This window comes from Podarcis gaigeae, assembly GCF_964106915.1.
Source record: "Podarcis gaigeae genome assembly, chromosome: 1".
In the NCBI taxonomy this organism is placed as follows: domain Eukaryota; kingdom Metazoa; phylum Chordata; class Lepidosauria; order Squamata; family Lacertidae; genus Podarcis; species Podarcis gaigeae.
Genome location: NC_139678.1, coordinates 132,223,445 through 132,249,373, shown reverse-complemented (window position 1 = coordinate 132,249,373; position 25,929 = coordinate 132,223,445). Strand labels below are relative to the sequence as shown.

The following is a 25,929-nucleotide window of genomic DNA, read 5'->3' as shown; positions in this document are numbered from 1 at the left end:
AGATTCATGGTCTGTGTTTCTCCAAAAATGCCATGTGTTGTAACAAAGTTTTGCTCTTGGCTTACCACTTATGTTTTGTTCTGGAAAATACACCATGAGCCTGGATTAAAACATAATGCAAACCAGATCACAGTTTGTTTTTATTTCAGCTATAATTTAATGTCCTTCACTTGATGAGGGCAGAACTAACAACTACCTGTTAGCACTCCGTATGTTAACCCAAGGCTTACCAGCCATGGGCCGGTTCAATCCCACGGAGATCATCCGTGGGCCGGGCCAGCGCAGTGTGATGCCGGAAATCGCATCTGCGCATGTCCACGGCGTCGGAAATCACACCTATGCAGAAGCGATTTTCGGCAATTGGGCATGCGCAGAAGTGATTTCCAGTATCTGCGCATGTGAAGACGCGGTTTCCGGCACTGCTCGGCGAGTCCCCGCACCACGCTGCACCAGTTTAGCACAGCACACAGGGGACTTGCTGAGTGGGCGACTCGGTTCGGGGGTGGCTCATGGACCGGTGAAACGGTTTTCGTGGGCCGGATCCAGCCCATGGGCCGCACATTCCCAACCCCTGCCCTAGACCGATAAAACTCTAGACTGACAAATGCTGGCCAACTTCTGTGTAAATCTGAGATTTTCATTCATTGCTCTCCTTGTGTGTGTCTGCATGCATCTCAACCAAGTCCAAGGCCTCTGCATGCAACTGAGCTGGGCTAGGAAGTGGTTTAAATCAATTGGCATTTGCTGCTACTTGAGGTATTTGGATAATTTGTTCAGTTGTTTTATTCTTTTGTTTGATAAAAATCCAAACCAGTTCTGACTGAGAAAGGTCAAATACTGCGCTCAGGTTGTTTGTGTGTGGTGGAAACGCACACACAAGCCAGTGTAAAATGGGCACCTTTCATGGGGAAGCCATTTTGTGTGCAGCTGCTGCCAGTTCCTAAGTTTCAGCTCTTTATTAAATATGCTATAAATTTACTGGAATGTGAGATCTTGTTCATCCTCCTTTACTTTTTTCATGTGGAATGGACAATTCTTCCCTGTTCTCATGCATTTCTTTTGCAACCCATTCTTTGGATGTCCTAAATAAAATTAATTCCTGGTGGAGGGGAGTTTGGAAGTAATACAGTACAAATTTCGATGGAGGAGAAAAGTGAATCACCCTAAGGCAAATTGTTTGAAATAGTTCTGCTATCAGTTCAATAAGCAAACAAGGAACACAAAGGATAATTTTACCTTGAAGAGAGGATATCCTCAAGCAATGTATGTGTTTATAATGAATCTTGAATTATTTGCACTTCTACTCCAGTTGACTTCCAAAGATATAGAAAATTGAGTCATTAGGCTGAGCTACAGCATGATATTATCTGCTTCTACTTACCAACTAGGGCATGGGATTGAGGAAAGTAACTCACTCGCCAGATCTTTATCTCCCCTACCACTCCCCCGCAATTGGTCAAATTGGACAGGAAGGCAGGGTTGCCCATCTGTCAATCAGTTGACATCACAATGGCATCAGATGAAACGGTGCTTTGAAGGTCCAACAATCAGCTGGTTGTCAGGAGCTCAAAGGCCTTTGCAAGCCCCTGCTAAAGGTTATTTTGGCTGCAAGATATCAGATGGTACTTTATGACCTGAAAACAGAATGGCAAGCGTCTGATTCCTGCTTTTCAATAACTGATAAAGAAATGAAGGTGGAATGCTTGATTCTATTTTTCCTCCTAGAAAGCGCTTGGCTGTTATGAAGGAGTGCTGCCAACTGAATTATGTGCATACACAACTAGTAGTGCTGAAAAATACATCATATTTTAAGTATTGCGTAAGTGGTTTGTTTGAAAAAGACATCTACTGCATTGAAAACCAAGGAAAATGTGTGTTCAAGCCACTTCCACCACAGTTAGAATGAAGAGAGAGGCAGTTTGTGTTTCCAGTTTCTGGAATGTACTTTAAGGGAATGAATATATGGTTTGTGACTTCCACCATATTAGGATTGTTACATCTGCCGTCACCCTTGAAGTGTTAATACGTCACCCTCAGCAGAGACACCTGCAGCCTGCTCTCGTGCCACGTGTTAAGTTCTTCATATGTTACAAAAAGTGTCACCAGCCAAATGGGAGTCTAGCTGTACAGACAGGATGGTGATGTGATGTCCAGGGCAGCAAAGTTACAATTTGTGTGTGTAGACACACACATATTAATGCTGACATTTCAAGAGTATTCTGTGGAATATTCACAGCAAGCTTCTCCCACGCCCTGATGGTCCTACTAATTGGGTGCTAGAAAGGGGAATGTTTGGGTTAGAGGAATAGCAGGTGTTCTGAATGATGGGGAAAGAGGCAGCCTCCTCCTTGAAGCCTCTAGCAGTACAAAATCTCTGGAGTGAAAACAGTCCGTCTCTTTGCAGGCCAAGCAGTCAAGAAAGGTGACCTTCCATTGCCCACTCCCTCCCTGCATGCCTCTGTGCTTGAATGAGAAATTATGCAGACTGGGCATGCTAATTTAGTCTAGCTCATTTGCATAATTAGTACACATAATTTTATCAGGCAAATTACATCATCCAGATTGATTGGGGGCAGCCAAGGGTGTGTGTGGAATATAGCAGAAATAAGGTGAAGTTCTTTGCTTTATTCTATCAAAGGCTTACTCAGACAGTTTTTAAAAATAAGAGGGCCTACGCTTAGAAGCACCACCCTGGTCCAGCTGCAGACGCTCAGTATGCTGTCCACAAGGGAGGTTTGCTAGCCCATTTCCCTTTTTCTTTCTACAAAAACTAACCAATAGAAATGTAGTCCTCCAGTGCAGTGGCGTAGCGTGGGTTGTCAGCACCCGGGGCAAGGCAAGTAATTTGCGCCCCCTAACCCGTGGATTTGCGCCCCCTAACCCGTGGATTTGCCCTAACCCCAGATGTTGCGCCCGGTGCGGCCGGCCCCCCCTGCACCCCCCACGCTACGCCACTGCTCCAGTGATAGGGAGGAAGAGGGCACTTCCTGCAAAGAAAAGAACATTTAAAATCAGTTTTCAATGGTTTGTGAAATGGTAGGTAATGGTATGCATGTTGCAGGAGGAAGGGGAAAATGTTGTTGCTTTTTGTCATCTTCCTTTTTCTTATGCAAAGAAGATTAGAAGCAGCACCAAAAGCCCTTGAGTTGTACAAGAGTAAGTAATCTGCCAATATAGAAACTTTAAAAAAAAACCCATAAAGGTGATTTAAAAATCAGGCAAGTGAGGTGTGTGTGTTTGCAGGAGTTGTTTCACTCATCACGGAGGATGTCCAGAAGAAGCTATCCAAATTTCTACATGGCAAGGAGAACAATGTATGCCCAAAGATGAAGGAAGACTCGCTGGTGAGTCTTTGCCAGGGAAATAGGATTCCACTACAATAGAAGTGCTAATTGGAGGAAAGCTATCTATATCCCCACATAAAACATGTTAACTTTGCTTTAAAAGAAAGATAATCTGTAGCGGCCTGAAGTTCACAGCAGAGATTTAGATGTGCTAGCTTACACATACAGAATATCTATTCATTCAAAAGAGTTCTAGATCACTTTTCAAACAGAAGGCTTCCCAAATGTACACTAAAAATGTACACTGGCAGAATACAGTCATACCTCGGGTTGTATATAATTCATGTTGAGCGTCTTCAAGTTGCGCTCCGTGGCAACAGAGCGCATTACTTTCGGGTTTCACCGCTCGCACATGCGCAGACGCTCAAAATGACGTCACGCGCATGCGCAGAAGCAGCAGAAAGGACGCGCGTGTGCGCAGACGTGCCATCACTAGTTATGTTTGCTTCTGGATGCGAACGGGGCTCCGGATTGGATCCCGTTTGCATCCCGAGGTACCACTGTATACCATAATACAATTCTCAAACAAAATTTTCCCAAAGAAACAAAAAAAAAAAACCGCAAGCCTTTCATTACATTGTATGCACTAAAATGACCACACTAAAAATCCGGATACAGCCATAGACAAGCCATTAAAAACTGCTATAATCATATGTGGATGCGTGGAGGCTGCCTCACTTCACATGGAGTCAAGTTCCACAGCTGCCACTCAGGACAATTGCTGGTTCCTCCTCCTCCTCCCCGAGCTTGGTGGCTGTAGCACTGGTGGGAAACAGAAGGACTGTCCCTGGAAAATGGGGGCCTTGAAGGGGCTGCAGTATCTTCTGGAGCAATCCTGCTTTCCTCAGTAGAGTTTCTTCCAGCCTAGCAGAAGCCAACTTGACTTTTTAATCTTCCATGTGCATAGAAAGTCTGGTGTGGAGCTGCTTTGAGACACACAAACTGGTGCAGCATGCAGGGCTGGACAATGTTGTTGTTGTTTAGTCGTTTAGTCGTGTCCGACTCTTCGTGACCCCCTGGACCAGAGCACTCCAGGCACTCCTGTCTTCCACTGCCTCCCAGAGTTTGGTCAAACTCATGCTGGTAGCTTCAAGAACATTGTCCAACCATCTCGTCCTCTGTCGTCCCCTTCTCCTTGTGCCCTCCATCTTTCCCAACATCAGGGTCTTTCCCAGGGAGTCTTCTCTTCTCATGAGGTGGCCAAAGTAATGGAGCCTCAGCTTCACGATCTGTCCTTCCAGTGAGCACTCAGGGCTGATTTCCTTCAGAATGGATAGGTTTGATCTTCTTGCAGTCCATGGGACTCTCAAGAGTCTCCTCCAGCACCATAATTCAAAAGCATCAATTCTTCGGCGATCAGCCTTCTTTATGGTCCAGCTCTCACTTCTATACATCACTACTGGGAAAACCATAGCTTTTACTATACGGACCTTTGTTGGCAAGGTGATGTCTCTACTTTTTAAGATGCTGTCTAGGTTTGTCATTGCACACCTTTAAATCAGCTCTGAGATTGTCCCCAAGGAAAGAATGTGCATTAAATGTGCATGAATCACTGTCAGATGCCAAATCCACAGCAACTCAATTTCTCCAACAAGATGTATGTCTGGCTGAATCTTTTGCTTGAAGTGATGCTCGAACTCATGGCCCTCAGAGTCTTGTGGGGGTTGGGATAGATGACCCTCATGGTCCCTTCCAACTCTACAGTTCTATGATTCAAAGATAATTTTTTCAAGTAAATTACATAATTGTCTTATTGCACTCATGAAACAGAGGAGGGATAATCTACTCTAAGCGCTTTTCATCTAAACTGGCTCATCTGTATGAGCCCAGCAAACAGCAAAGAATGCCACACAGGTTGCCAACTTCCAGGCCAGCTTGCCACCATTGTTCCCACTTCCCAGTTATTTAACCACCATTTCCACACATTTCAGCCCAGACACTTCAGTCCTCTCTCTCTCTCTCTCTGCCTCATGCAGAGAGGTCATGAAGCACCATAGGGTGTGACTTGTGCAAAGCACCACTTGGATGAAGATGGCAAGAGATGAATTTGGGTTGCCATTTGCTTTTGCTCCAGCAGACCTTTTGGCTACAATGCAAAAGGGATTGCAGTATCAAAAAGAGGAAATAAGTATTTCAGCAATCTTAAATGTTCAATTTTGTGTTTTGGGCAAATAGCAAATATCCCTAGGGATTGCATCCCAAATAGGCACTAGAAAGCGGGTTGTGAGCGTAACAACTCTTAGCCACTCATTGCATAAGGAATCCTTCAACTACAGGAGAACCTACTAGAATTCTTCTGCCAAACAACAACTGGCCACTTCTTACCAAGCTAAAGCAAAAGAGCATTTAAGAGCATCATTGTGAAGCAAAATTCCAGTCTCACTTGTGAGATGTAAAGTGTTAAGTTGTGGGTGAACATATCAGACGACACAGCAGTTCTTCAAACAGCTCTTGTTTATTCACAGGCCAGAACAGAACTGAACTGAAGGGTTCAGTCAGCCTGCTTATATAGGGCTCCAGTACAACGTAACTGTAACAACTTTCTAAAACTATCCAATCACTGAACGTCACTTTCGATCCCTTATTTGCATAACTATCTACAGTATCCCCCTGCTGGCCCAGGGTGAGAACTTAAGTACATAACACCAAGCTTCAAGGACCCGTACTTCATAACATTTCCTCCTGCAAATAAAAGGGACCAAGGTGAAAAATGAACTCCTGGGAAAAGAAGTTGACTGGAAAGTAATTGGGAAAGAGGAGTCAGAGATTAAGGGAAAAGGTAATGACCACAAAGACTTGATAGGGAATTCAAGCTTTGAATGACAGAAAACTCTTCACCATTCAGATTGACAGAGCAGCTAATTCTTTCCTCTATAGTGAGCCCAAGGATGTTGCAGGCTTTTTATGATTATTTATGATTATTTATTGAATTTATATACCACCCTAACGGGCGGTCTCAGGTTGGTTCACAGAACATTTTTTTTTTTTCATTTTAGGCAGATTCTGGCCTAAGGAATGTTAACTGTAAGCTTTGCAAACACATGCTAAAGGACAGTCGTAATTGATGGCCGACAGCAATGTATGCTGAAACTTTATAGCATGCCACAATAAACACCTGACATGTTTTGAAAAGGGTATAATTAATTAATTGATTGATTGATTGATTGATTGATTGATTGATTAATATAAGGTTTTAAGTTGGAAACCTTCCTTATTGAAAAGTGTCCTATCTTTTCTAAGGATGCCCTATTCTGCTCTGCAACAAGCTAGGAATCAGCTTACATTTGATACAAAAGACCACAGAAACAGTTGGGACCCAAATGTTTGAGATTCAATGCAGGAATCTCCTATATGGCTGATGACCGTCCAATCCCTGCTTTAAAACTTTCAAGGAAGGAGAGTCCATCACCTGCTGAGGGAGACCCCTGAATTATTTCTCTTATTTATTATGATAATTTCTAGATTTGCAGATGTACTGCTGTGGGGATGGTGTTGAGGCATTTCTAATTACACACCCTATTGGCAAAAGTTAGCCCCTGGTTGTGATATCAGGTACTTCTTGCATGTAAACAGCTTTGTTGCCGAGCCCTAGGCACAGCCCTGGGCACAGACAGGAGTTAAGCATCTCCTCTTTCTGGCTTGTCCCCTGTGTGCCCTTCAGTCAGTGAGTTTAGGGACTGATCCTGCTTCTAGAGTCAAATGTTAGTCTAGTCACCACCAGCACCACCATAGTATCCTAGCTGAAAGCAATGGAAAAATTCTCACAAACCTTAAGCACAGATGGATTCTATTGCATTGGCTTCTAGTCCCTAGGAAATACAGTTTCTGCAGCATAAAAAAGGGCTAACAGATTCGAATTTGCTCAGTGAAAAATGCTATGACACTTTAATGCAATAAAGAAAGTCAATATTTTATGGCATTGTACATGACCAGGATATATATCCTAATCACAGAACTGTATTTCATGGTGATGGCATGGAAAGAAAACCTGGTGCTGAAAATCATGTGGATAAGCAGATGATAAAAATTTGAAATGCAAGAGATCCCAAAGCATGCAAACCATTACATGTCATCTGGACTAAAATAGGCTAACATCAATTATAGGGAAAAACCTCACTGTGGATGAGAATGTTTCCTTGCCAAGATCATGCTTGGAATTAAAATATCTCCATGCAGGAATTCCAGCACAAGCCGTCTTGTGAATATTTGACCTTGTCAAGCTATATTTATTTCCACATGTAATCTCAGTAGTAAAGTGGCTGTTATTGTAGCCACCCACCCACCCACCCACGTGACTTTAATTGTATCAAGTAACAATTAGCACCAGATTTAAATACAAGCTATGTCAGAGCCCTAACTAGAATTTAATTGGGCAGCACAAACAGAGTCACACAAAAAATAAGACCTCCGTAATCTGCACAACAAGGTTCTGGACTAAAATTAGCTGCAGATGAGCACAATGGAAGAGGTGTCAGGACCTGCTGTAGACAAGCTGCAGATCTTTGAGCCAGGAGGATCCAGATGCAAGCTGAAGACTCGCCATGCTCCTCTGGACAAATACTTTGAGGCTCTGGTCACAGGAAACCTCAAGAAGCTCAAAGCTCTGGTCGATCAGTATTACGAAGATGTCAATATGGTCTTTGAGATCAGTAAAAATGAGCTGGAATGGCAGGTGAAAAAGAAAGCTGCTTATGGACTGTCAGGTACTCTAGATTTCAAGGACCACTTTCAAACTTAAACAGGTATTATTTACTAATCCAAATTAAGGCAAGTGGTGCTTTTTAAAAAGTGTTCTCTTATTTGTGGCTATCCAGTTGCTCCCAAGTCTGTGTGCAGGGATGGTTCCTTCATCCCTTCGTCCCTCCCAGCAGCTCTTTCACGTGGGTCAGCAAGGGTCTTTGGCTAGTATCGTAGAGCACTGTCAGCAGTGAACAGGCTTGTGGGCTTGCTATCACCATATGTTTCTAGACCTGGACAGGCTAATGGAAACTGAGCAAGGTGGCAGTGGTGATGTGCTAATCTGGTCTAAGGAGCAGGACTGACCCTCTTTGAAGAGGATCCTAATGGGTCCAGTATTGTTAGCATCATAGAAAGTCTCAGCAAGGGTTCTTGGGTTGGGATTCCCACTGAGCCACAGACCAAGTGAAAGGGGTTGAGCAGCCCCTAACTTTCCTCCTCCTCAGGTTCGTGCTTACCTTCCAGTCACCCAACCGTGCTCCAAGGGAATCATCCTTGGTCTGATCACCTCAGGCTCATCAGTGCTGTCTCCCAGGTGAGCCCCCCACCCCCCACTCCCGGCCACATTTCCTGTTTTCTCCCCAGCTCATTCATGGGTGCCATACCTTTCGAAGTTAGGGAGCACACCTCCCTCACCTGGCAATGGAGCCAGTACTTCTCTCATATCACCTTGGGCAGTGTGTGGGATTGCATCTCTGTAGTCATGCTGAGCAGCTCCTGCTGCAGCCCCTCAGTCCACTGCTGTCCTCCCAGACCTCTGATCCCATCTCTCCCCACATGGTGATAGGAGAGGTCTATGTGACACAGTCTGGTGCAAAAGCTCTGCACATCGCCCTGCTGTAGGGACTGTTTGGTGATGGTAGGGGCTGCCTGCAGGGGTGGTGGAAGAGGAGCAGGACTGTTTCCCAGTACAGGCAGAGCTGCCACCCTTTCTCCCCTCCTGCACATCTACTCTTTTTACCCTTTCTGCCTGCTGTTCTGTGTGGGGTGCTCACAGGTAAAGGTGCTGCTGAATGTTCTCTGTGAACCTTTGTCACACAGTCTCATCCAGCATCCCTACTGCTGATCTGTTCCTGGCTGCCTTGTGTATAATGCAAGGAGCAGAAAAGAATGAGCCTTCTTGCCTCCTGCTATGGCCATTTCTGACTTACGTTTGTTTGCTCAGTAGGTCAGGCAGCGTCTTGGAGTCCCTGTATTTTCTTGGACAGCTGCAGAGGCAGGTCTCCAGCTCTGCTATGTGATAGCAATGTAGAAAATATAAATATCCTGTTAGCCAGGCAGAATGAAATAGTGTTCCTAATTTATTTGATTGGCTGGAATGGTTTAGCAAGGAAAAACTTCTTGATAGATGGTGGGATTACCAAATATAGAAATCTCTACACAAAGCTTTTTATTTGGTCTGTTTGTGTATCATGATTCATCCTAGGGCTGAGCCAAAACAGGCAACTTCTTTCCTCCAAATTCTTGATCAGTATTGAAAGATATCTATCAGAAGTTTTCAGTTTTTAACGCTGACCTTAATTGGCAAGGATTGCCCACATGATTTATACAGGAAGCTTTGCTCTCACTCTAAATAGGCTTCACCTGCCCTTAGTGATATCAGAATATAGTTATATTGGTTTATTTGAGGAGGGGGAGGGGCTGTCATCCGTAGTAAACAGCCACGAAAGGGGTAAAATTAAGGGGTTTAGAGGGAACCCCACAAAATAATTGCTTTAAAACTGAAAAGTAAACCTGTGGAACCAAAAATGAAAAGGGGGTGGGGACAGAAAAGAATAAGATTCGCACAAAAGAATTTCCCTGCAATGGGAAAGGACCCCATTCTGTGCTAGCAGCATTTTGACCAGGGCCTCAGGATAAACATTTTAGTGTTATCTCTTCAAAAGCAATGTAAGCCTTGTTAGCTCCTTGTCTAGTGGTTGGGTGACCAGTATGTTGCACATGCTTGGACTTCAATAGGCTGCATATTTGCTTTAAATGCAGTGGAGCAATTAGCACAAAGTCTTTTCAAAAGTTTCTCAGCAAAGTTTCTATAGCTCGTTACCAGCATAATATCGATTTGTTCCTTCATGACAAGAAGGCACCTCTGTGTGCCATGTGAAATCCAGGCCACTGATGTGTATTCACTGGGGACTTCTTCTTTTTATTGTTGCTTGCTTTTTATATCCACCCTGACTCGTATGGGCTAACCCCCAGCCCCGCATGTTTTCGGAGGGGGTAGAGTGTAATGTGTCGCTGTCATATCCAGCAGGAGCACTTGGCAGCATTTGCAGAACGAAGGAAAGTATTGAAATGGTTGACTGTGAGGTGCCAGTGATCCTTTTCAATAGCAAGATCCATTTCCCTTGGCTGAAGTTTCCCCCAGTCCCTTTTCCACACGTTGTCAGGAGAACCAGGAGATATTGCTGTCTTTTTCACTCATGTACCTTCCAGTTGTGTAACAGTTACATTTCCTGTGCTGCTTAAAAGGATTGCATGCTGATGTCCCGATGTCCTCTTCTCCCCCCCCTCCCCCCAATCCACTATATAACGGTATATATATAGTATATAGTATATATAGTAGTCTCTAGCGCTACTAGAAGGAAAGTTATAAAGCAAAATGTGTAGGCATCCTTCTACATGATTTCTGTGAGATCAGCCAAACTGACTGCTCCTGTCTTTTCTGTTAGTGTTTTTAGCCAATGAGTAATGTCAGAACTTTGATTCATGACTGCATTATTTGGAGACCAGGCTTTAGTGCACTTCCCCTTCCTGCTTCTGTTTCATTTTCTAGTCCTTGGAATTGTTATACAGTGGTGCCTCGCAAGACGAAATTAATTCGTTCCGCAAGTCTTTTCGTCTTGCGAGTTTTTCGTCTTGCGAAGCACGGTTTCCCATAGGAATGCATTGAAAATCAATCAATGCGTTCCTATGGAAACCGCCTTCAGACCAGGTTTGGGGACAGTCTGTCCCCCGACCTCTTCTGAAGGCCGACGGGGGGCGAAAGTCTTTGCTTCCCCCCCCCTTCCCGGGACAGCGGAGTCCTCCGCTGTCCTGGGGCGATTTTAAAATGCTGGTGGGCAGCAGCGAAGCCTTCGCTGCCGCCCGCCAGCATTTTAAAAACCCCGGGACAGCGGAGGACTTCTCCGCTGTCCGGGGCGATCTTAAAATGCTGGCGGGCGGCAGCGCTGCCGCCCGCCAGCATTTTAAAATCCCCCGGGAAGGCAGGCAGGGGGGACAAAGACTTTTGCCCCCCACCCGCCTTCAGAAGAGGTCCAGAGGGCTCTCCAAGCTGCGGATAGCAGCCTGCTGCCCCGCGGGAGGGGCAGACATTCGCAGCTTGGGGAGCCCTGCAGGACTTCCCCACAGGGCTCTCCAAGCTGCGGATAGCAGCCTGCTGCCCCGCGGGAGGGGCAGACATTCGCAGCTTGGGGAGCCCTGCAGGACTTCCCCGCAGGGCTCTCCAAGCGGCGAATGTCGGCCCCGCGCGAGGGGCGCTCTGCTTAAGAGCGCCCCTCGCGCGGGGCTGCGCACCTTCCCCTCTGTTCCCGGACCTGTCCTGAAGGCTTGCGGTGGGAGGAGGGCTTTCCTCCCCACCGCCAACATTCAGAATGCTGTTCTGAATGTTGGCGGTGGGGAGGAAAAACCCTCCTACCACCGCAAGGGAACAGAGGAGAAGCCCTTCGCGCCTTCCCCTCTGTTCCCGGACCTCCCACCGCAAGCCTTAGGACAGGTCCGGGAACAGAGGAGAAGGCGCGCTGCGCTTCCCCACTGTCCCCGGAGATTTCCCTATGGGCTTTCGTCTTGCGAAGCAAGCCCATAGGGAAATTCGTCTTGCGAAGCCGCTAAAAAATCGGAAAACCCTTTCGTCTTGCGGGTTTTTCGTTTAGCGAGGCATTCGTCTTGCGGGGCACCACTGTAGTTCTAATATAAAGACCCTAAATTTCCCCTTTGTTCTTTGTTTGTTCCTAACAAACCAAGATGCATCTTTCCTTTAGTGGTTTCATCCAGTGGCGTAGCATGGGGGGTGCAGGGGGGGCCGGCCGCACCGGGCGCAACATCTGGGGGTTAGGGTTAGGGGGCGCAAATCCACGGGTTAGGGGGCGCAAATCCACGGGTTAGGGGGTGCAAATTACTTGCCTTGCCCCGGATGCTGACAACCCACGCTACGCCACTGGTTTCATCTAAGATTAGGTAATCCCTACAAGGTTTTTTTTCTGCAAATGCTGCAACACAATAAGTAGCTGAAGTCCAGGCAGTCCTTGAAAATTCCCTGTATGTTTAACTTACAGTACAACAATCTGCATGTCTCCTCAGTAATAAATCTCTTTGTGTTTAATGGGGTTTATTCCCAGGTAAGTTGGGTACAGAGTTGCAGCCTTGGCTTTCCTGTGAGGAAGGGGAAGCCAGTATCAATGCTAAACAAATAGAACTGAATTATAGACAATTCGCTGTGTTTAACATTATTTTATGAAAGTGGGATATGCTATCAACCATAATTTTAGAATTGAGCCCCCTTTTATAGCCATTTTATGTCATCTACTATATCTGCACAACAACCACGTGACATAGGCTAGGCTGAGAGTTTGTGACTGATCCGAGTTAGGAAGTGAGCAAAAAGAATGAAAAGTGAGTTTAAAATATGCACATGCTTACAATATTTTCTTTTTTATTTATTAAGGTTGCCAAAATGTCTTTTGTTTGTGTTTTGCTGAGAGCTGTGAAACTGCACACGCTGTGTATTTTTGTAGTCCATGAAAGCTTATGTAAAAATAAATTTGTTAGCCTTTAAGCTATGTTCCCCGGTACCATATTTGATGCATTCATTTTGGGGGAAGTGGCTTCCTCTTTTGGGAAGTATGCCAAGGCCTCCAGCCACAATTTTCTCTCTTCCCACAATCCCATCAATTTTGGCAATAATGTCAAAAAGAAAAACAATGAAGTAGACACAGGGCTAAGGTGGGTGGAGAGGTTGAAGTTTCTCTCCCTCGCCTGTGGCCAGATGAGCAGCCAAACATCCACCTGGAGCCCCATTTTCTGATGAGCAGGGAGGGGGTTAACCCCCTACCTCAGCAATTCTGCACAGATTGCGAGGGGGCTGCATATGTGTCTAGACCCATGGTTCCCAATTTGGAAGCTTGTTTAGACCACGTTAGTGGCTTTTTAGGCTTCCTCCACATGAATAGGAGCTCACTTTTTGAATAATTATTATAATTATTATTATTATTATTAGCATAACTCCTCCTCCTACCCGTGATCACTGATATCAGTTGTCCCAGTGCATCCCCCCCTGTGGAACATGCCCCAGCCATTTTGTGGGCTGGGGCCCACTCCCCGGCAGCCCTGACCCCTCCCCTTAAGAACAAAATAAGAACTTAAGACAATAAAAACAAAAAACAAAACAAAACAAAAAAACCCAGAAAACAATAAAACAATACAAATAAAAAACTGTAAAAATTACAAATCCATCAAAATCAAACAAATTCCCAAGCCCAACCAAACATCCATCCCACCCCCATCCCCCCATATACAAAAAAATCAAAAGGGAAAGGAAAATTTTAAAACATTTTAAAAAGAAATCTGCGCCCCTCCGGATCCTCCTGGGCAGCAGAGCACAGCAGTCCTTGTGAGGCTTCAGGCCCGCCCTGGGCCAGGTGGTAAGTGGCAGGAGCAGGGGGTGAATTATATGTCACGGGGGGGTGTCAAGATTTTAGAGATGCTTAGGTGAGGCATGGCCAAAAAAGGTTGGGAACCACTGGTCTAGACCCACTTTGGGGATGAGGCTCCAGGAGGGTTGCCTAACAATGAAAGTAGCCCTCAAGCCCCAAGCTGTTTGCAACCCCTGGTCCAGCTGTAATGGGGAGAGCGAGGCCTTGTCATCACAAAACACGTCTGCTCAGAGATCTGCTCTGGCTGCTGATTTGCTACCAGGCCAAGTTCAAGGTTAAAAGGTAAAGGGATCCCTGACCATTAAGTCAAGAAGGACACTGACAAACTGGAACGTGTCCAGAGGAGGGCAACCAAAATGGTCAAAGGCCTGGAAACAATGCCTTATGAGGAACGGCTAAGGGAGCTGGGCATGTTTAGCCTGGAGAAGAGGAGGTTAAGGGGTGATATGATAGCCATGTTCAAATATATAAAAGGATGTCACATAGAGGAGGGAGAAAGGTTGTTTTCTGCTGCTCCAGAGAAGCGGACACGGAGCAATGGATCCAAACTACAAGAAAGAAGATTCCACCTAAACATTAGGAAGAACTTCCTGACAGTAAGAGCTGTTTGACAGTGGAATTTGCTGCCAAGGAGTGTGGTGGAGTCTCCTTCTTTGGAGGTCTTTAAGCAGAGGCTTGACAACCATATGTCAGGAGTGCTCTGATGGTGTTTCCTGCTTGGCGGGTTGGGCTCGATGGCCCTTGTGGTGTCTTCCAACTCTAGGATTCTATGATTCTATGATTCTAAGTTCAGTCGTGACCGAGTCTGGGGATGCAGTGTTCATCTCACTTTACTGGCCGAGGGAGCCGGCGTACAGCTTCCGGGTCATGTGGCCACATGACTAAGCTGCTTCTGACAATCAGAGCAGTGCACAGAAACGCCGTTAAGTTCAAGGTTATTAGCACACAAAGCCCTTAGTAACTTGCGGAGCAATTTACTTGCAGTTTACCCCACATGTGTCCACCCAGCCACTTTGATTGGTGGAATTGGCATTGCTGCTGGTGCCACATGATGCCCACTCCGCATGTGTAAGAACGTGGTCATTTAGTGTGGCAGGACTTGGACTTTGGAACTCCCTGCCTAGTGAGATCAAGCAGGGGCCTTTGCTGTACTATTTTTGGTGACTGCTAAAACATTCCTCTCTAGACAAGCCTACCCAGACGCTTAGAAAGGTGAGATAATTTTAATGTATTTTAGTATTTTAACTTTTGTATGGTTTAAAGTAGGGTTGTATTTTTTAAATTGATTTTACTGTTTTATCTCTTCTAACCCATTGTGAGGTTTTTTACGATTAAGCAGTGTATAAATTCTATGAAGTAAAAAAATGTGTTTGAGTGCCTTCGAATGCCGCATGATCCATCAACTGTTTGCATGTTTGTTTAATCATTTCAATACTGAGAGACATGACAGAAAGCTCATAGAAGGATTATTATTATTATTCAGACTTATTAATTGCTTGTTACCTGAAAGGTCGCCAAGCAACTTGCATTTAAAAATCTAAGCATGCATAGATTATACCATTCAACATTCATATTGTTACATGCCACCCCAATCTGCATGGCACTGTGACATTCCATGGGCTGCAGGCTCATCTTAACCCAGCATCTGTGTTTCCTTTTGGACAAATGAGGCACAGCAGAGACTGTAGGGTCCTTAGGATAAATGATTTATTTACACACACACACACACACCCCATAGCCTTGCACTCAAACAGACAGCAAGCAGCACACCCTGCCCCCTCTTCAGCTGAATCCCTCTTAACTCCAATCTGCTGCTTTAAACCCTCATCTTTTATCCCCTGAGGGAGGGAGGGAGGGAGGCTTTTCCAGGTGCCCTTTCCACACCTAGCCCCTTTGATGAACTTCCTAATTGTTTACCCCTCTTTCCAGGGAAACAGAGTTAATTAGTGCCTAACTCATGTTGATTTCCTAGATTAAGGAGGGGGTCATAATTTAGGACGCTGGCCTGACTTAATTAGCTCACTATGCCAATAGCATAGTGGACAAGGGTGGCGCTGTGGGTTAAACCACAGAGCCTAGGGCTTGCCAATCAGAAGGTCGGCGGTTTGAATCCCTGCGACGGGGTGAGCTCCTGTTGCTCAGTCCCTGCTCCTGCCCACCTAGCAGTTCGAAAGCACGTCAAAGTGCAAGTAGATAAATAGGTACCACTCCGGCGGGAAGGTAAATGGCATTTCCGTGCGCTGCTCTGGTTTGCCAGAAGTGGCTTAGTCATGCTGGCCACATGACCTGGAAGCTGTACGCCGGCTCCCTCGGCCAATAAAGCGAGATGAGCGCCGCAACCCCAGAGTTGGTCACGACTGGACCTAATGGTCAGGGGTCCCTTTTGTTACAATATGAGATATGGCTAGCTGTGGGAAAGTAGGGTAAATTCCCGGAAGTTCACAGGCTTTGGGTGTCCAGTGTGTAATTTGAGACCTTCCTGTTGTGTTTGTAAAAGAAGTCTTAGTCACTTGCTGGATGATGGAAACTGAAGTGATCGGACACGTTTTCTGTCGAGCTGTAATGTCAGAAATAAACAATATGTAAATAGATTTCTGACTACTCTTCTTTCCCCTGCGCAAGGGGGAGAAGTGGGTGTGCATTTTCCCACGCTGGGAAATGTCGCCTATATCAAGATCTCCCTGGTCTGTCTGGGAACGCAGCCAGAGGCAGCTCCGGGAGCAGGGAGAGGGGACAGCCTCTCCAGATGGGGCTAGTTTTCCAACACCTTTACCTTTACCTTATGCCAATAGCAGAGGCTTTTCCGTGGGGCCACCCCACCTTTTGCTACACCCTAATACACACTTGGGTCTGCCTACAGTAGAGATGAGCCTGGCTATTCCCCAGTTCTAACATCTCAGCCTTCATTCAGGGTGTCTTGCACCCACAGATTCATAACCATAACGAACATTAACATTCTCATAAAAACACCTGCAATCCCTGTACCCCTAGAGACATGGACAATCCCTGTGATCCCAAATCTCAGCCCCAAGCCCATCCTTGCTTTTCCTTTCTGTTTCTCTTCTCCCGCCCCCCATCCCTGTCTGCTCCAGGCCTGTGGTCTCTGGAATACAAGAGGGATCTGACCAACCCGCTCTGCATCTCGGCCATCCACGGACACACTGCCTGCCTTCGTCACCTGCTCTTCTGGCGAGCAGACCCAAACGCAGCTCCAGGAGGACGGAGCGCCCTGCATGAAGCCTGCCAGAGGGGCAACAGAGAATGCGCAGAGTTGCTACTGGAACACAAGGCTAATCCCAATCTTCTGAGTGATGATGGGCAAGCACCTTTGCACCTGTGCACCAGCCAGAACACATTAGGGTAAGGAACAAGATGTTTGGGCAAGATTCTAGTCCTTCCACAGGTTCATTCTGACAACTTTAGGCCTCAGAATTAGATTTAGGCATAAAACATGTGTTTATTTCTTGGCTCCTTATTGTTTCACATTAGCAAAGTGGCATACAAGAGTGAAACCATGAAATTCAATAAAAATAAAAAGATAAAAATAAAGATAAAAATCAGTGAACAGAAAACAACACAATAAATAGTTTGAAGTAAACACATGAAAATACCTTCCTAAACAAAGATGTCTTGAGTAAGTGTTGGAAGCCAAGTATTATCAGCACTGATTTGACATCGAAAGGAAGAGACTCCAGGGGGCTGGCACTGCAACACTAAAGGCCCGGCTCCAAGGGACCGGGGTGTAAATTCTGCCACCAGTAGGGACATGTCCATGATGAGGAAGCAGGGCATTTCTTAAAATATTAAGTGCAGTGGAAATTCCCCACCCCACCCTGTCCTCTTGAATTCATTTGGCCCAGTAAACTCAAAACTCTCCTCAAAGTCTTTCCTTTTTATTGTGCTTGGACCTAGTTCACATTTGGGGAAAACAAAATGTGCCTGGGGCCATAGCCCCCAATCCTCCCCCCTGCTACACCACTGAAGAATGCAGACCATCTTCAGTCAGTCCTGAGCTCTTCTTTTTAAATGTATGCTTCTTATTTTAATTTGTGATGCCTGTTGCTTTTATGCCGTTTTTAAATGTTGAGATGTTGCCTGCTGAGGATAAGGACTCTACTTACAATGGCAGCTCGACTCACTCACTCTTCTTTGGAGAAATTAGAAGGCTCATTGGCCTGAAGAAGACATGGGGGCATGCTATAGCCTAGAGGCTTTTAATAGATCTCTTTGGGGCAAGGAAGAGGCATTCTGCGCATGTTCATGCCCTTTATTTCTGAGACGCATAGTTCCAAATCATACCTGCCCCTGCTCAAATCTGTATGAAGATGCTGTGGGTGACCTGGAGTAGTTGGTCCTCATGTAAATTTTTCTTCTCTGGAAGCCAATTGGCAAGATTCTCATCTTTACCCTCTCCCTGCCCCGCAAACCAGGACACTAGGTGGTAGAGTGTTGAGATGGGACCATTTCTTAGAATTTCTTTGCACCTAGACTCTTATCTAAAATTGTGTGGCATACTTCCAAGGTAAAGGTAAAGGGGCCCCTGACCATTAAGTCCAGTCGTAACTGACTCTGGGGTTGCGACCAGGGGCGCCGACTTATAAAAAATATTGGGGGGGCGGGGGCCCATACCGACTTATAAAAAATATTGGGGGGGCCCAAGACCTCCAAACTGCTGCTGCTGGGGGAATGAAAGGGGCGAACCCCGGGCTGCCCCGACCTTAAGTGAACCTGTGAGGGCCCGCCCTTTGCGGCAGCCGATTGGCTGCCGCCGTGGGCGGTGAATATTAATGAGCTAGGGGGAATCCCCGCTTCTCGCGGGGCTGACGCCAGCCCCGCGAGATTGTTGATGGGTCGAGAGCCCGCAACCCCACCCCCTCTCTAGATCGGGAGTGGCTTTGTTTTAACTCATTACTGAATGTATTTTAAAAGGTAACTATCGTCAAACAAGGAAAATAAAAAATACCAACATAATTTTGTGATTTTACAAAGCATAATATAACTAATAATTTTCTTAAATTATTGGGGGGGGGCAGAGCCTCCCAAACGAACTTTTGAGGGGGCTCGGGCCCCCTCAGGCCCCATGGAGTCGGCGCCTATGGTTGCGACGCTCATCTCGCTTTATTGGCCGAGGGAGCTGGTGTACAGCTTCCGGGTCATGTGGCCAGCATGACTAAGCCGCTTCTGGCGAACCAGAGCAGCACACAGAAATGCTGTTTACCTTCCCGCCGGAGCGGTACCTATTTATCTACTTGCACTTTGACGTGCTTTCAGACTGCTAGGTGGGCAGAAGCAGGGACCGAGCAACGGGAGCTCACTCCGTCGCGGGGATTTGAACCGACATTCTGATCGGCAAGCCCTAGGCTCTGTTGTTTAACCCACAGCACCACCCACGTCCCATGTGAGGGGGAGGGCGTGCTATTTTGCACCCAGGGCTGCTCCCCCTTAGCCCTCCCACACTATGCCACTGAGGGGGGGATTTTTTTTTCCCATAGTTCTGGAAATTTATGGGGTCCTTTGCCAGCCCCTTTAACTGAAGAAGGAAGCACGTGAGCAGGGCAAATAATTTCTGAAGTACCACAACCCTCACACTGAGTCTTGGCAGCTGTCACCTCTCATTTTATTCATTTACTGTATTTTTCGCTCTATAAGACGCACCAGACCACAAGACGCACCTAGTTTTTGGAGGAGGAAAACAAGAAAAAAAATATTTTGAATCTCAGAAGCCAGAACAGCAAGAGGGATCGCTGCACAATGAAAGCAGTAATCCCTCTTGCTGTTCTGGCCTCTGGGATAGCTGCGCAGCCTACATTTGCTCCATAAGACGCACACACATTTCCCCTTACTTTTTAGGAGGGAAAAAGTGAGTCTTATAGAGCAAAAAATACGGTACTTTATTTCATTAAATTTGTACACTGCTTGATTGTAACAAAAACCGTCAAGGCAGTTAACAAAAAGATAAAACCATAAAATCAGGGGGGGGGGAATACATTACATTAAAACATACAAGAAGTTAAAATAATAAAACATTAAAATTCACAACAACATTTCTAAGCCATTGTGTAGGGCCATAGCTTCTGGCAGGGTGCAGAAACGTCTGGCAGAAATGTTACAACTCTCACCACACTCAATGCAAACTGAAAGAATTGTGTCCCCACATAATCTTACAGTAGATGACACATGAGCAAGTATGACAACACAGATAGATAATGCACAGCTAAACATAGCTCTGAATGGGATTGGCACAGCCTATTGTGATCCCGGCCTGCTGTTGTCCACTTTCTTTGAATCCAAGACAGAAGAAAACAGCCTGCTCCAAAGAGTTAGGCTGAGCAGAATTTTTTTAAAAAAATAAATAAATTCAGAGTTCTGGCCATTTAAAATTAGATTTTAAATGCCATATTTATTTTAAATTACAATAATTTATCATTAAAATACATGTTTTGTGGCTGTTATGAGTTGTGGGTAAAGGGGTAGGCTGTACCCTTCTTATTCCTGGGTCTAGTAAGGGTTAAAATCTAAGCAAGGATTTAGCTTCCTGGACTATCCAGGCTAGCTTCTGGGGTGGGGTAATGGCCTAAGTAGGAGAAGTGGCGTAGCGTGAGTTGTCAGCACCCGGGGCAAGGCAAGTAATTTGCACCCCCTAACCCTAACCCCCAGATGTTGCGCCCGATGCGGCCGGCCCCCCCTGCACCCCCACGCTACGCCACTGAGTAGGAGTCATTAACGTAACAAAGGGAGTGCCCCATCCCTCAACTCGCTGGTAGTTAGAAAGACAAAGACAGAGTTGAGAGTTGATTGTTGTGAGCAGTGGCGTAGTGTGGGTTGTCAGCACCCAGGGCAAGGCAAGTAATTTGCACCCCCTAACCCGTGGATTTGCACCCCCTAACCCTAACCCCCAGATGTTGCGCCCGGGGCGGCCGGCCCCCCCTGCACCCCCCACGCTACGCCACTGGTTGTGAGCCAGGAGTTGGAAGGTGGGCAGCTGAGAAGCAGAGCTATGCCTGATTTCTGCTGCAATCCAAGGCTGTGGCTATGGGAGAAGCAAGTCCTTCTTGCATAGCTGTCAACTTTTCCCTTGTCTTGCGAGGAATCCTATTCGGAATAAGGGAATTTCCCTTTAAAAAAGGGAAACGTTGACAGCTATGCCTTCTTGGGGTGTCAGTGCTGACTGAGGTTGCATATATGTGTAAATAAACCATATACCCCTCATTCCAAAGGAAACACAAACCCTGGGGAAGCGCTGAAACCTCTGGAATCTCACGCTGCTCATGTGCAGCAGGCGAATTTATTTTAAAATGTGTGTGCTTATTTAAACTGAAGATTTAAAATTCCCTTTAGCTTGATTTTTATTTTATTTTTTTAAAATATTTTTATTAATTTTAAGAAATACAGAAAAAAGAATAAAGAATAGTTATAGGAAAATAGAATAGAAGAATAACAAATTTCCATGTTCTTTTTCCATCCAATCTAAAGGACTTCCCCACATCCTCCAAACCCTACGTTCCCTGTCATATAAAGCATCAGCAATTTGTTAACTTATTTCAAAACTCATTGTATCTTCCATTTTATCATGTTCCCTAATTTCAATTTTACTGTAACCCAATTCTTATATGCTTTGTATTAAACACAATAAAGTTGTTTCATTATTTTACCTCTAAATTCTTGTGTCTTAATTTTCATTTCATTAACTTACATTTGCTGAAGCTAGAGTTTCCTGAAAGGTGCATTTTTTTTTTAACATTCATACAGCTTATAGTGTTTTTTCAAATAGTCCTTAAACTTTTTCCAGTCCTCCTCAATTGTTTCTTCTCCCAAGTCTCGGATTCTGCCAGTCATTTCAGCCAATTCCATATAGTCCATCAACTGTGATTGCCATTCCTCCAGCGTGGGTAAATCTTGTGTCTTCCCCTTTAGCTTGATTTTTAAGTGTCCTTTTGAGTTCACCACCCCCTCCAGTGAAAATGCTTTTTTAAAAAAAAAAAAGCCCAGTCTCTGGGAGAACATTGGATGCCATGTTGTGTTCCTCCCCTTTCACCAGCCTGCCCCACCCACTTCCCTGACCCATTTAGGCGGCTCTGCTGCCGTATCTTTGCTGGTGGAATGGCTCTGCTGGCATGATTCCCTCTACCTGTGAGCTGAGGGAATTCTGTCCATGCATTTGCCATGCTTAGTGATGTTTCTCATGTTGTGTCGATGTATCATAAATTTCTCAAGCCTCTCAGTTGGTATTGCTCCAGTAAAGGCTTGCACCCTCAAACAGGCTAAATATTTCCTAGTAAGTGTTGTAGGATTTGTGATATTAATGCATGAAAATTGCTTAGAAGTGGTATGCCGTGTATGTATGTATGTATGTATGTAAAGGTACCCCTGACCGTTAGGTCCAGTCGCGGATGACTCTGGGGTTGCTGCGCTCATCTCGCTTTATAGGCCAAGGGAGCCGGCGTTCGTCCGCAGACAGTTTCCAGTTCATGTGAACAGCATGACTAAGCCGCTTCTGGAGAACCAGAGCAGCGCACGGAAACGCTGTTTACCTTCCCGCCGGAGTGGTACCTATTTATCTACTTGCACTTTGACGTGCTTTCAAACTGCTAGGTTGGCAGAAGCAGGGACCGAGCAATGGGAGCTCAGCCCGTCGCGGGGATTCGAACCGCCGACTTTCTGATCGGCAAGTTCTAGGCTCTGTGGTTTAGACCACAGCGCCACCTGCGTCCCTTGTATGTATGTATGTATGTATGTATGTATGTATAAATAAATAAATAAATAAATAAATAGCTCGCAGTTAAATGCACCATTAACTACCAGTAGGTATTATGACTGGTTGAAATTTTCCTTCTTCTGAGTGAAGTCAAGTAACCTACCACAGTGCAACCAGAGCTGTTTGCTTTGTTATGCTGCTGCAGGACTACCATGTACCCCATACAACAGCACTAGCGCCAAAGAGAGCCAGTGTGGTGTAGTGGTTAAGAGCAGTGGACTCGTAATCTGGTGAACCGGGTTCGCTTCCCCGCTCCTCCACATGCAGCTGCTGGGGGACCTTGGGCCATAGCTGTCAACTTTTCCCATTTTTAAGGGAAATTCCCTTATTCCAAATAGGATTCCTCGCAAGAAAAGGGAAAAGTTGACAGCTATGTCACACCTTCTTTGTCACACACTTCTTTGAAGTCTCTCAGCCCCACTCACCTCACAGAGTGTTTGTTGTGGGGGAGGAGGGAAAAGAGATTGTTAGCTGCTTTGAGACTCCTTCGGGTAGTGATAAAGCGGGATATCAAATCTAAACTACTTCTTCTTCAAAGAACTTCAGATCCAGATTTCTCAGTTATTTTGTATTATTGAGTCTCTCTAAACACCAAAAGGCGACTTAGGTCAGCTAGGGATTGGTCCTCCACATGTTAGCAAACAGGACAAATTAAAATACTGTCCTAGAAATGGAATGATTTCGGGCAGCTAATTTCTAGCACAAGGGCTGGCAAAAGGAAACAGTTGATTTGCATTCTTACCCGCCAAGGCATTTTGAGTTTAGATGCCAAGTTCCTTTTTAGAATGTAGTCCCCTCACCTGCTGTTGTCGCATCCTATACCCTAGAGGACATTTGGAGAAATCTGGCATGGACTTCTTGCTTTTGAAAAGTGCAGGGTGGACAGAATCCTGCCTTCTATCTATGTTACTGTAGTTTCTTGCATGTCCCTATGTCTGTCCAGCTGTGAAGGCAACTTTGTTGATTTACATCATATTTTATACAAATGCCAAGGGGGCAGCACTTGAACCGCCGCCCTATAAGCCACGCACATCACAGGTGCAATGTTGAAAGAACGGAGCCAGCCCTAAGCCCTTGAATATTATGGCTTTATAATGGAAATGCTGCCAGAGCCTTAACTACAGCAGCACAACTGGAGGCCTCTACAATAACTAAACCATCTACTTGGAAGGATCAAAAATTAACAGACATTTCAGATGGGATTCGACCACTGCTTCTCAATCGCAGAGAGTTGTGCTAAAGTTAGATAGTGAGGAGGTCAAGCTTTGGGTAACAAACATTTTCTCTTTGATTAGGGGAAACTACTTCTGCTGATTTTTTTCCCAGGTAACGGATTGAAGGTCATCCCTAATTTTTTACTGACAATAAAGAGCAGGTCATTGACCTACATAGGGAGCTATTTTATTTGGCTCCCTCTTTGTAACAATGGCCTGAACACCTATGTGTCAGGTTCTTCTGTGTTCCCATATTCACCATGGGGGCAGGACTTAAAACCTTTGAGCCTCTCAGTGACTGGGATAAAAAAAAAACTATCTGGGCTTCCTTCCAACCATTTCAACTTTCACAATCCATGAGAATTCAACCAAAAAAAGGAAAAGAAAGATGTAGGAGCTTTAATCTAGAAGCTTTTTGAAGGCCCCCCCTTTTTTTTAAAGTTCCAGCAAAGTTCATTTCTATCTTCTTCACTTTGGGAGCCATGCATGCCAACTTCGCCCTATTTAGTTGAGTTCCTCTCCTTGACCTTCTTTTTATAGTAGTGATAATTAACACGGTGGGGTAAGAGGAGTCTACAAATTCACTGCACTCCCTTTGCTAAAGCTGGGATGATTAAAAAAAAGGAGAATCGTGCAGGCTTTTGTAGAAACGAGAATTGAGGAGGAGAAACCTGTCTTTGTTTCTATACTTTGGCCATGCCACAGGGTTAAAAATAAGATACAATACAAATACAGGGTCTCTGAGTCAGGGTTAAGTCCAAAAAGGGCACTCTCTAACAAAACACCGGGGAAGCTATCATTGGCTTTAGAGCAGAAGTATAAAAGTCAGAAGGAAAATTAATAGCCCATTGATTTCATTCAGGTGGTGGTAAATGCAAGTATTTTGAAATGAGTGTGGTATTCCATGTCAATCTGAGCAGGAATCTCATTTGCAGACGACAATTGTGCCCTATCCAGCCTATTGAAAATTATGCTCTGGAACAGGCATAGGCAAACTCGGCCCTCCAGATGTTTTGGGACTACAACTCCCATTATCCCTAGCTAACAGGACCAGTGGTCGGGAATGATGGGAGTTGTAGTCCCCAAACACCTGGAGGGCCGAATTTGCCTATGCCTGCCCTGGAACATAATTTATAGGTCTGATGCTGTACTAAACCTGTTCTTATTTTAACTTGTCCGTAACCAGCCACCTGCCCTCCAAAAACTGTTTTGGTACGGAAATATATTCTCTTATATTTATCTTATTATACAACTGTAGGACCTCTTGAATATGGAGAAAGGGGGGGTGGCATATTTCTTGAATAAACAGTGCTGACACATGGCAGGAAATGCCTTGCTTGGATTGCTACAGAGTCTCAGTGTAGCTTGTGATGCTCAGCTCCTATGCCTGTTGAGTATAAGCAAGAAATGTTCCTTTTTTCCTATTTATTTATTTATTTTCTAGCAGAAGCAACAGCACAAAGTTAGATGCCCATCTCTTGAGATTCCTGCATTGCAGGGGTTGGACTAGACGATCCTCTGGGACCCTTCCAACTCTATGAACTCTTCCAACTCTTTGGTTCTATGAATAGCTGTACTCTTCTTTTTACATCTGTGGCTGAAATCAGAAGCACATTTACCAGAAAAAAAGGTTCACTGAACTCAGTGAGACTTCCCAGAAAACATGCATAGGCTCAGGCTGCAAGTTTTATTTTAAATACACCCTAACCCCTCTTGGCCTTTCAACAGAGCAGGCTGAAATCCAGCGAGAGAGCCCATGCCACAATGGAGTATCTGTGTGCTAAGTTCTACATAGTTATGCTGACCATAACTATGCTGCAGACAAAAGACATTGCCCAAATATCAGATAGTTTCCTCCCAATCATGTATTCAAATAACAATGTAAAGTTCAGCAAATGCTACATTTCTGCAGCATGCTTTTGTAATTCCTCCTTCAAATGGTTGTTTACTGCCTGAATGATGAAGTGGCATCATCAGGAGTCAGGTTTTGTTTTGTTGTAGTCTGCAGTCCATGGTTTATCTTATCACAGGCAGCAGATGCAGCGACGGAGGAAGCCGCTCAGGCACCTGCGATGGCGCGCCCAGGGGCGAAGCGAGGGCAAGGCAAGCCGTCCACAGGGGCTGGGCACACCGTGGGGCCTCTGGAGTCTGCCTGCCTCCTCCCACTCAGCTGCCCTACAGCTGGGGGGGAGGCAGCAGGCGAACCGTTTGGGCAGCGTGGAGCCTGCGCA

The 25,929-nt window shown here is 45.4% G+C and overlaps 1 protein-coding gene across 2 annotated transcripts in view; it reads left to right on the top strand.

The window, feature by feature from the left end:
* ASB18 (ankyrin repeat and SOCS box containing 18) overlaps nucleotides 1–25,929 on the top strand; it is a 59,681-nt gene that overhangs the window by 17,735 nt on the left and 16,017 nt on the right. Inside the window, exons 1-2 of one of the 2 annotated variants that reach the window (XM_083711732.1) lie at nucleotides 7,700–8,047; nucleotides 16,822–17,089. In XM_083711732.1, the coding sequence (XP_083567858.1) occupies nucleotides 7,795–8,047; nucleotides 16,822–17,089 (521 nt within the window). In that variant the 5' untranslated portion in view covers nucleotides 7,700–7,794. Of the gene's footprint in view, nucleotides 1–7,699; nucleotides 8,048–16,821; nucleotides 17,090–25,929 lie in introns of those variants that run through there. The other variant, XM_083711733.1, reaches the window with a different exon arrangement.